The 12,013-nt window shown below is 45.9% G+C and overlaps 1 protein-coding gene across 4 annotated transcripts in view; it reads right to left on the reverse strand.

Moving 5' to 3' along the window:
• The window catches only part of ARHGAP40 (Rho GTPase activating protein 40), a 38,007-nt gene that overhangs the window by 8,238 nt on the left and 17,756 nt on the right, over window positions 1–12,013 (reverse strand). For 2 of the 4 annotated variants that reach the window (XM_048321995.1, XM_048321996.1), the window contains exons 2-5: window positions 6,982–7,184; window positions 1,745–1,965; window positions 1,130–1,205; window positions 176–327 (exon numbers count right to left, since the gene is read on the reverse strand). In XM_048321995.1, coding sequence (XP_048177952.1) covers window positions 176–327; window positions 1,130–1,205; window positions 1,745–1,965; window positions 6,982–7,162 — 630 coding nt within the window. In that variant the 5' untranslated portion in view covers window positions 7,163–7,184. Of the gene's footprint in view, window positions 1–175; window positions 328–1,129; window positions 1,206–1,744; window positions 1,966–6,981; window positions 7,185–9,258; window positions 9,432–9,525; window positions 10,085–12,013 lie in introns of those variants that run through there. The other 2 variants (XM_048321994.1, XM_048321993.1) reach the window with 2 other exon arrangements.

Genomic DNA, 12,013 nt, shown 5'->3' on the forward strand with positions numbered 1-12,013 from the left:
ACACTGCAAGGATAACAGTGCTACCCGCCCACAAATACCTGCCTAACACAAACCCATCACAACAGCGACCATAGAAGAAGTTTCCAAGAGCTGATCACACAATCAAAGGGTCTTGTGCGCTCTTGACAAGCTGAGACTAACAAATTCTAACAGGATAAATTCCTTCAGTGCTTACAATTAGGGCATTTCCATCCTTTAACTTCCTGGATTCAGACAGGAACGATCCCTTGAGCAGGACAGCTGCTTGCTCTGAGTAGGCAACATCCATGTTGAACACCTCCTCTTTCCCAAGGTTTCGAACTGTGCAGGAGTAATCCTGGGTTTCTGCTGCAGAGGAGAAATTGTCTTGAATTTCTGCAAGCCAGGAGGGTGAAGCTTCGAAAGCAAACGTGCTAAAAATGCAGTTTGAGACAGGTTTGGTACCACTGCTTGTAAAAAATCCTGCAGTAACCCATGAAAACAGTGTCCCCGCAGCACAGAGTGACCAATAGGGTAAGAGTCTTCCCTGGAAGGGTGGTCAGGCATCAGAACATTAGAACAGGCTGCCAAGGGACATGGTAGAGTCACCATCCCTGGAAGTGTTCAAAAATAATGCAGATGTGGCACCTGGGGACATGGTTTAGTGACAAACACACTGGTGCTGGGTTAATGGTTGGACTTGATGACTTGAGAGGTCTGTTCCAAGTTTAATGATTCTGTGATTAGTGCGAAGTCATAACATTATTGTTAAAATCACCAGGTCACTGGTAAGACACAACCACAGCCTTAAATTAAAGGACACACCTATGGCTGACATCTCTTTACACAACTGCACGTGGCATTTATAAGATTTCACTTCATCATCTTTACTAGACTGATTTAATTTTCATCTTTCCATTGCTTTATCAGAAAGTTACAATGATCAGCCTGAGTGGCAATCCTAACAACGCTGGAGCCTGGGAAAGTTTATCAATCCACAGGTGTGAATAATCATGTAAAAATCCCCAAACCCCAGTATAAACAAGGTCAATGTTTCAGAACCTGTATATACTTATACATGTGAGTGTGTGGCTTTCCTTCCAGTTCCAGCCCTCCTTCAGACCCTGCTCCCCACTCAGTCCTACTCTGCATTTAAAAATTTCCTCCTTACTTCTCTGGGTGTTTGAAGTCCGTAGATTGTGCCACAGTGGATCTGGGCTGGACTCCTCTTTCTCTGCTGCTGTGTCCTGAAAAATAGGAAAGAAGTTGTTTAGCCACAACCAAAAGAGCAGAACTGCAGGAAAACAGCAGAAAAGCCAGTGGTTATGAGTTCTCTACCAAGAAAAAAAAAATCTAAATAAACCAACCAAACCCCCCCCGCCCCCAAAAAGGCAGTGTTAGTCTTTCTCCAGGATTTCCAGCTCCACAAGGTCAGCTTATCAGAATGGAATTTGGGAAGCTCTCTTGTTTGGGTTAATGGTGCTTTAACATGTCACTGGAACAAAGAAAACACAAAAAGGCTCCAAACAACGCCAGTGCTCCACGAGGCTGCCCTGCTGTCAGCACCATACCGAAGCATTCCAGCAGGAATGTTATTCCAGTCCGGGAAGGCTCTGGATCTGCAGGTTCTGCAAAAACTTCTCAGCACTGCAACCAGGACTTCTCCAATCTCTGCATCCTTTCAGCTCAAGAGATAGAGACATAACAGGAGCTCCAGACCCAGAAAGCCAAGTCAGCTCCCAGGAGGCAAGAAGCTCTTTTAGGAGACCCCACTAAAGCAACAAACCTCCGAGCTGACCACTCCGAAGATGTCGCGGACGTCGCGCACGGGGTGCTTGTTCTTCCTGCGCCGGGAGCGGGAGTAGGTGTCCAGCCGGCGCTGCACGGCCGCCGCCTGCGTCTTGGTCAGCGTGGACAGCAGCACCAGGTTGTCCTTGTCCGAGCCCGGGTCCCCGAGGAGCTCGGACAGCCCCGTGTCCTGCAGCCACTCGGCTTCGGCTTCTCCCTCTGCCAAGCGGGGCATGAGAAGGTAGAGTGAGCAGAGAGCAGCGATCCGGGTGCTTGCATGTTGGAATTGTAAAAAGAAGAGAAGCCCGGGGACTCCGGCGGGGGGAGGAAATTGCAGTCCAAAACCAGTATGGTTGATAAGAGCAAAACTCCGTTTATTAGCAATCCAAAGGCACTTATATAGTATACCAGCTTGTTAACTCTTAAGTGGCTTAAAGCTTATCAAAGCGCATTTCTACTTCTACCTAATTGGACTTACATTGGCAAGCTTCTACAGTTATGTTATGATTAAAAGAATTCAGAGGTCACCTCCCTTCTCTCCCGGTTAGCACATCTTATCAGTACAGCTGCATCGTTTCAAAACTCCCTCTTTGTTTCCCAGGCCTTTTTCTCACACAGGCCTTTTGCTTGCAGGCTGTTGCTACAGTTCTTTTATTGATCCCATAATTCTATCAATGATCCATGCTCCTGATCCTTTAATAATTGCAACACTTGCAATGCTTCAGGGGCAGAAAACAGGAGCCTGAGAGGCTCCCTGTGTGGGGTGGCCACGGGACATCACCAAGAGGGAGGCATGGCTTTGTTCTGAAGCCATGGCTGTTCTCAAAATCTCAACCCTATTCCCAAGTGCCCAGCTGGGTACGGGGATGACACCAGGGGACACACAGCTCTCTGGGCAGGTGTAGCTGCCCACACAGTCCTTATTGCTCACCCCAGGTGAGGAAAAAGGAGAAGAAAAAAAACTGTGGAGGCACAAAAACTCAGGCTCCCACAGAAGCTGGGTAGAAGAGGGCACAAGTGTGACTCTGGGTGCTATTTAGACAAGGATTGTGTCAGGATATGGGAGGGAAGTCAGGTGGGCTCGATAAATCTGCCTTTCTGTGGGCTGCCTGTGCAAAGGGGAGCTCTGGCAGCAGCACACAGCCACCCCAGAAGGAATGGCAGGGCTTCCCTGGATCCCACCTGATCTTTCAACAGCTTTGAGAATGGACAAAAGGTCTGTGAGAAGCCACAACACACAACACTGCATGTTTGGCTTTTGTACTTTTCCAAATGGCTTGGTTGCTTCTATTACTTTTTATTTATCTATATGCATGTCTAGGCATCAACAATTTTTTTTTAAATATCCAGATCCTGACCTGGTAGGTTCAAATATATTTTACTTAATATACTTGCTGAACTATTTGTCTGCATCATCCCTACTCTTTTAATTTTTTTAAGTGGATTGGTATCCATACACTCAACTAAAGCAAAAATGTTACTTTTACTCTGTGCATTCCTTTTATGTCTGGGCCTATTCAAAATATCACTAAAATTAAAGACCATTCCAGTTCCAGAAGGAAGTGTGAGAAGCCTGGAGACAGTACAGCAGCATTACTCAAACAAGCTCAATTCCACTTCATTCTTCAATATATATAAAGTTGCACTTCAAACACAGAGCACAATTTCTTTTTCTGATGGGATACACTCATAAGGAAGTGCAAGTGAGAAAGCGCCCTGAGCAAGGCAGCTACTTGAAATTCAAAGATGAAAGAAACAACTTAGCAGGTGACTTTAACCTCAACACAGCAAACACCACAAAGCCTTTATCTTTTCAATTCCATCTACCACGTTCATTTGCTGCAGGCAGCTCCAGTGCAGCCCTACCAAAGGTTATATTGGGAAAAAGAAAAATCACAACTGATCTGATTGGCACGGAGCAGCTCATTCCCACTCTTCCTGTCCTATGCAAACATCCACCTCCTCAGCTATCACTGCTGCATCAACAAAAAGCAGCCATGCAGCTCTCCTTGAGAGATGAAAGAATGTAATTTTTTTGGAGGCACCTCATGTCCATGCAGCTTGCAAACACATGTTGTGACACAATTAAAATAGCCTTCAGAGCATGGTCTTTGAGATTTTAGGTGTCATAATGAAACAGAACTGTTTTCATCATCACTCCACAATAAATAGAGCTGAACTTGAAGTCAAGTATTTCCCCAAGTGAATCTTCTAGCAAATTGTGTGGTTTTCCTACATGGTCTTAAATTTTGGTCTTTTCCCATGTCTGGTTTACAGAAGTTAACAAGTAACAGCATCCCCTGGGCTCCTCACCAAAGCCCTTCTTGTCCTACATCCGTGGTTTCACAGCAGAACAACACACAAAACGCCCCTGGTTTATTTTGCCTTTGAGAACTAGAGGAAGTGAAGTGTATTGCTTGCAAATTTTGAAAATAGCCAATTCCAGTCATAACAGGAAACAAATCTTATAGACAATACCAAACAGCAGCCCCTCCATCGGACATCCGTGTGAGCCTGCTGCCCCATCTGATGCCAAAGCACCAGATTGTAATTCCTCTATTTACTATTTTAGCCCCATTATGTTTGCCAGTAACACAAAAGGAAGCCAGCAAAATGGGTTATTTATGGGCAAAAGGGAAAAATGGGAGAGAAACAGGTCAGAACAGAGAGATCCACAGAAGCTGAGCTACAGGTTCAAGCCAGGAGGAGCTGCTGAGATTTGCCTTGTGAGTTCCAGGCTAGCAGCATTTCGGGAGAGCACAGTTAGGAATGATTTTGCAAAACTAAGAAAACCAGCTCCATAAACTTATTTGAAACGTAACCTAGCCAAAAATAACATTCATAATAAAGTAATCACTTCCCAAATATTTAAAGGACAGCTACAGCATCCTACGATTTCAGACTAAACATTAAGCACAGCTTCCTATCTAGTTTTTGAAGGTGAAGAATCGTGCTTTGCAGACAGTTCTCAGCCATGGTTACATGCTGTAAGGTCACAAACAGGTATTTTAGTGGCAGAGTGCCTGTGTCCTCAGATGGCTGTGCTGCTAGGCCCTGGAGAGAGCTGGGGAAACAGTGACAGCAAGGACAGCACAACACTGAATTTCAGGAAAAAGCTACTTCCTGCTCCCACCAGCTGTTAGCAAGGCCACCAGTACCCTCAGCACCTTTCAGCTGCCCCAGACCTGCAGCCACACGCTGGCCTCCTGCTGCCACCAGGTCACCAGCAGCTTCCCAGGACACCACCCCTCACCCAGGGCTGGCACAGGGGACTGGTGTTCCCAGCTGGGTCAACGTTTTTGCAGTGCCTTATCTGCCTCCCCGCTGTCCCTGAGCCGTGGTTATCACCAGCCATCTCCCAGGCTGGGCCACGCTGTCTCCAGACAGCCCAAGTGCAGCTTCCCAGGATTTATGCAAAGAGTGAAGGTGCCTCTGGCTCCGGGGAGCCCCACAGCCTCCATGCTCTAAGCAGGAGCTGCAGAGATGTGAAAGCCAAACCCTGCACACCATCCAAAGCTTCCCCTCGCCACCAACACTCCCAGCACGAGGTTTATTTGCCTAAGCTCCTCCAGAGAAGGCACCAGGAGCCTGAGCCTGCCCCACCTCCTTCCCCAGCCTGCTGGGAAGACTTCACTACTTGGAGCATCATTTCAAGTCTGTCTGGTTTCATTGGCCAATGAAGCACTCAGCTCCCGCCTGCTAGATTAATCTACAGCATTAAAAGACACTTTTCCTTGTGTCCCTGCTTACACACAGTAATCAAATGGCCTCCAGCATATCAGTCTTTAGGGTATCCCAGACAGTCTTTCATCTCACGGCATGGTCTCTTTTCCAGTCTCCTTCCTGGTGCACTCATTTTCTGAATCACTTTGCATCTCTTCCAGTTCTAAAAATCAAACTTACATCCTTTATAAAGGGACATTAACAGCAGACCTTCACATTGACCATGTCCCAACGATGGCAGACAGGGATGATGACCTTCCCACCCTGCTCTCCAGAGCCTCTCTGCCCCCAGAAGAGCTGTTGGCCCTTCCCAAGCACAGCAGACGCTGGCACTGTCACACAAACATTTCCCCAGGACACAGACCGTTCTCAGTATCAGGCAGCACAGCAGCTGTGCAGGCTGCAGACCTGTGCTCAAGGGGATGTACAGCAAACTGCCTCAATTTCTTCAAAATGGGCCCAGGAAAAGTGTGATCCCCACCTGTGGGATCACCGGGTGTTTATGACCATTTATCCCCCCTCCAGCAGCCCGGGGTGTCGTACTTCACATGTGTAAAGGGACTGCTCATCAGGAACTGCAGTGACAGGACAAGGAGTAACGGGTTCACACTGAAAGAGGGGAAATTTGTGTTAGATATTGGGAAGAAATTGTTCCCTGTGAGGGTGGGGAGGCCCTGGCACAGGGTGCCCAGAGAAGCTGTGGCTTCCCCTGGATCCCTGGCAGTGCCCAAGGCCAGGTTGGACGGGGCTTGGAGCAACCTGGGATAGGGGAAGGTGTCCCTGCCCGTGGCAGGGGGTGGGACTGGATGGGCTTTAAGGTCCCTTCCAACCTAAACCATTCTGTGATTTTATGATTCTATAGCAGGAAAATGTATTCAAAAAATTTTGGAATAACTAGCCCAGGTTCCAATTATTCCAAAGCACTGGATAACATCAGCAATACAGAAAGTGCATTAGAAACACCCCATGCACATTTCTTCCAAAGAAACAAAAAAGGATGTGCAGGAAAAACCTTGTGTGGCTGGACTCAAGGCTTTCTGGATGTTTACTGTGGTTTCTTGAACAGTGAATTAGGGAGGGAACAGTCTGCCTTCCACAGAAGAAGCTCCCACGAAAGCCACTATGATGAATCTCAGAACCATGCACACAAACAAGGCTTCCAGAGCAGCCCCAGCTCTCACAGAGTGTTTACCATACACCACCTGAACTGGACTGAGAGCCCCCACCCTTGGTGTGGCTGCTTGAAAAACCCAGAGCCTTGAATGTGCTCCTGGGACTGACCTTTGGAGTCAGCTTTGCTTCAGAAGCCGAAACCAGGCCAGGCCAACCCTCCCCTCCCCTTCTGCAGGGCATTATCCACCACCCAATTAAAATAATATCTCTATCTCTGATTGACAGATAATATCCTAACCATACTCCAACAGGCTTCTGAATCGTTCAGGTGCCTAAGCCAACCTTCTGTTTCAGATGTTCACATTCCTCTCCTCACTCCCAACATTTTTGGCAACCTACCCTCCTGTGTTTTGACATCTGCAAGGCTGCATTCCTCCTGCTCGGCTTCAGCGCTCTGCTTAATGTTCTCTACTTCCAGCCAAAAACTGTCCATTGACAAGTTGTCCAAAGCCTCTACCCTGGAATTTGTGCTCTCTGACACCGGGGATGCCACAGGGCTCTTCGGAGGAAGCTGGTTCATTTTCCAAGGGCAATGTCTGGTGCTGAGAGAGGAAGAGATAAGGAGAGAGAGATTAAGCTACACGTATTACATACGGCATTCACATCCAGCCTTCACTGATTAATGACTGCAGCAGAGCCAAACAGAGGTAAGTGCTGAACTTCCTTTGCTGAGTGTTTAGCAATACAGACAAGGTTGGGACTAAATCCCCTGGAGAATGGGGAAAACTGCTGTCCAAACATGCGAGAGGACACAGGATCAACACAGTCTTTTCAGTGCTGTCCCTCCAGTGACCTCCAACACACCACCTTCCCTGCAAGTTAGCACAGACACCCTCTGCATTCACAGCCACCCAGGATGTTCCAAGCTCGGTGCACGTGTTCTCCAAGGACCTGGCACAGACAGGAGCCTGGCAGCTCCCACCACAGCAGCCCAAACCCAGCAGGTTTGTGCTCCCTATGCAAAAACTGGCACAGCTCCGTCTCCGGCACTTCAGCTCACACAACAAACAACTCACAGGGCTGAGGCCCCCCTTTCCTGCCCAGACCAGATTTTTCAGCTGTGAAACAACATGAAGCATCCTGGGAAAGCCAAGCATATGGAATTTTCTTGCCACCCTGCTGATTCACTCACGCGCAGCCGAAGTCCCAGACTGGCCTCGTTCAGCTTTCAGCCCCTGTGCTGTGAGGTTCTCCCCACTTCATAAAACAGTGCCTCTCCTAAAAGGAGCTATAATTGTCTTCAAAGAGTTCCAAGCCATTTAAGCCCTGTTACACATATTTTTTCAAAGACTTACCAAAAAAATGGGATAAGTGGAACACACTTATGAGAACACCTCAGTAGTTCCACTTATGAATAAAAAATTAAGGAGATGGATGTGGGTGGTTTGAGAAACACCCATGAACAGCCACCACCACCAAGCAGGCCAAAATTCCTTTCTAGTGTCATAAAAAAAAAATAAAAAAAGATCAAGTCTAAGCCTTACACCTTGAAAACCATGACAACAAAACACCCACAAAATGCTCTTTAGCCTCCTGGCCCTAGGAGCCAAAAGTTATAGATGGTGAAATATCTGGAAAGTTTTAGCCCCTTTCATTCCAGAAAGTCCTTATTAGCAGTTCTGGCACTAGTTTGCTTCAGTTATGAGAAGCATCTCAAATTTTAAAAAGCTAAATTGGAAGATCTAACAACTAAGAGACAAATGTTGTAGGCCATTCTGCACTTGTATTTACACATGTGCGTGCACATCACACTCACACCTGACTCTGGCACACACAGGCAGCCCCTCTCTTCTGAGGGTCAGAAGCACAGTGATAACCATCACTCCAGGAACATCTGGAGACAGCCACAGCACTGAGAGCAAGAATAAGAGGGGTTTGTTTGTTTTACAGGAACACAAAACTGAAAGACTGAGTTGAGCTAGTCTGCCGCACGACAGGCAAGGACAGAAGTAGTCTGCTTGTTTAGCCCCATCCTCACTTTCCTATTTCTGGATATTCAAGTAACACACAAGATACTGATTTATAGCCTGATGGAGCACTTAAATAAATCTAAGATTTACTTATTTTTACCTGCACAGTTCGTGTCCAACTCTCTCAGTTCCATTGCAGCTACTAACCCAATTTATTTTTTCTCTTTTCTACTTTTTACTGCTATCTTTACCCATCTTAAGAGTTAAAAACTTTGGTTGCATCCTTCACATGAACTCTTCATCTTAATACTGCTCTCTATTTTCTCACATTTGCTGACAACCATCTCATAAGATTAGATTTAAACAAAGACACCTTGCTAGCATCAAAAAAAGCTGTTCAATACCTTGCTAGGATTCGGTTATGAACCAATCAACAGAACTCATCACTTGCAACGTGAAACTAAGTGGAAGGAGGAATTCAGATTATTTTGAGGGAGTTGGTTTTGTCCATATCAGGAACACTGGAAGAGAAACTTGCACTGAAGAAGTCTCCCAGTGCACAACACTCAGGAACCATCTTGGAGCTCTCCTAATTGCTCTACTACAGGCTTTCAACAGGCACAAGGCAACTCTTCTTGCCTTAAATTACTGCCCTATACTCCTGTGGGATCCAGGTTATACAGATTAAAGCAGCTCTGAAATGTACCTTTCCTTTGTGTTCAGCTTGGTTTGGAGCTGGCTCATAAAACCCCAGAAATCTCCATGGATCAACACCAAAACAGAATTTAGGTTTGCAGCTCCAGGAGGACCTGCCCCAGACCTGCCCAGCAGCTTGCACCCAGCAGATGTGCTCTGTGACAATCCCTTCCCCATGCCTGCCTGGAAAAAACAACACATTTTTAAGCCAACATAAATAAAATCTTCAGCTCTTTCCAAAGGGTGGCTCTTGACTTAGATCTTCTGCATGACTTACCCAGACACCAGGCTCTGAATGCTGGTTTCAGTCCAGGAGATATTACTGCAAGTGGAGTTTTATTTGTGCAAGGCACTAGGGCACATTCCTGGAGCACATCTGAGGAGGGTCACAATGTCCCTACAGCCCAGGTTTCAGGCTATGCCCTCGCCAGCAGCTGGGTCTGATCTGCTTTCAGTCCATATCAAGACTCCTACACAGGGTTCTGGTGCAAGGACAGAGTTTTGCCAGACAACAGGGAACTGCTGCACCTCATCCCACTCCAACTGGTGCTTCCACGTCACCCACAGTTACTTTGCTTCTTTCCACAGCTGGAAATACAGATGTTCTCAGACACCAAAAGCCCACCAATCACACTATAAACCTACTCTAGGAAAGCCATAGCTGAACTACTTTTGTGTCAAACAAAAGCCATCCTAATTTTTTACTCAATTGGCCCATTTATTGATGCACTAAGCTTGATTTCACCGAGTTGCAGGATGCTAATATCACACAGAAGCACTACAGAGGGGCAGCAGGACCCAAAGCCCAGCTCTGCAAATGCTAAACTAGAGCTGTTGCTCCTGTCTCACAGGACAACATAAAACTCAGGCCTTCACATTTAGAAAATGTTTTATTTTCTGGTCTAAGTTCCTTTTTTTCCTTGAACTCAGTGCACGGTGCTTTGCAGATCCAGCTGCCCAGGTGGAAGGCTAATTTTAGCTTCAGTGCACCTAAAGGATTGTTCTTCCTCATTGCATTCCCAAGTCAACTGGAGGGCAACCTGTGACGTGCAAGCACAGCAACAGTTGAGATTGAAAGCAGAGATTGTTGGCTTAAAATGCTAATGGCTCAGTGCAACTGGGCAAAGAGTAGGTGGAATAATCAAGTTCACTCCACTGCACTGTCAATATAACAAAAAGCAGCAGATTATGAAGCTTTAAAAATTAACCCAACAAAAAAGAGACTGTCAGAAAGATCTTGTTAGGGACAACCATAAACGAAGGGCTCTGTGGGGAGACTGAGCACCTTAATCCAGCCTTCTCCTCTTGTTTAAGAGCACAGCCAGTTTTAACAAGGCTCAAGATTCACCTGGCACCTTCAGTCTAAGCCTGACTTCACAGCATTAATAACACAGCTATGAGAAATAAGGCTGGTGCAGACCTTACAGAGTTCATTTTCTGACTGTTTTTTCTCCATGTCCCCTCCGTGTGGATCCCTGGAAACTCTGCCTGCCTGGCTCACTGCTGAGGGCTCAGTGATCCTGGGCTGGAAAATGCACTCTCAGAGCAGTTTTTGATCTGCTCCTAGATACTGTCAGCACACCGCAAATATGTTGCAAACACTCATGTAATTCTTCACCCTCTTGAATGGCAAAATACAATAAACTCTGTTGCTATGTTCACTGCAGGCTTGAATCACTCCCATGAGAGAGCTTCTCAAAGGACCTGGAGCTGCCTGGGCTACTTTTCTGCTTGCTCAACATCCCTCCCTCATTGAAATCCCTCTCTAGCAGATGAATAAATAAAAAGGTTCCTTCTCAAGCATTTCAAACAGACCAGGAGGAAACAAGTGCAAGCCAAGAAAATGGAATTCCTTTAAGACTGCTTCCAGAAAAGCTAAGATGAGAAAAAGGCAACAAGAACAGAAGAACTCAGGCAGACAAGGCAGTCCTGCCACACAAGCAGCACCCAGTCTTTAAAGACATCCCCAAAGATCTGGAGCAAGCACAAAGGCCCACATGGAACAACGAAAGAGACAGAAAGTCTGAATTAACCTCAAGAGCAAGTTTGGAGCAGCACACCAAGCCACAGCACCATTCATAACAATCATAACAATCATTCATAACATGAGCATGAAATGCAAGTGTCTGCAGGAAAAAAAGGGAGATGAGTCTATCAACTGGTTACAGTATTCTGACAGATGAAGACCTTTAGTCAGAGAACAAAACTACATTAATGTCAAACCACACACATCTTACCTGCTTGCAGTTTACTTCAAGGCCAAAAACAACAGATGAGTACAAAAGCAAAAAATTGAAAGGAACAACCAAAAAGTCCATGCAGGCTCTTCTCACATTGCTTCCAGGTTCTTACCCTAAGCAAGCAGTTCAAACCTAAATGATGAACTGTGTAGTTAATTCCGAAGAGGAAAAAAGTCACCTAAAGCGAGCACATCACAGTTCATGTTCACTAGGTTTTCTTGTTTAAAATCACGTAGTGGGATAAAGGCATCCAGGAATAACAGACAGGAGTATTTGAAAAACTGGGAAAATCCTGAAGCAGTAACTCACATATATATATATATATATATATGTTTGTTTTTTGGTTTTTTTGAACATAGATATAGCTGTAGATATTCTCAGTATTGGAGGTTTAAACCTCAGTCTATCAAAATTATCAATGCAAGTATAAAAACAGGTTCCTGTATGGAAGAAATCAATGTACTGCTTATCAAAACCTTACATGAAATACACATGATCACTATTTCATTCAGACACACAGAACTA

This window comes from Corvus hawaiiensis, chromosome 17 (assembly GCF_020740725.1).
Source record: "Corvus hawaiiensis isolate bCorHaw1 chromosome 17, bCorHaw1.pri.cur, whole genome shotgun sequence".
NCBI classification, from domain to species: domain Eukaryota; kingdom Metazoa; phylum Chordata; class Aves; order Passeriformes; family Corvidae; genus Corvus; species Corvus hawaiiensis.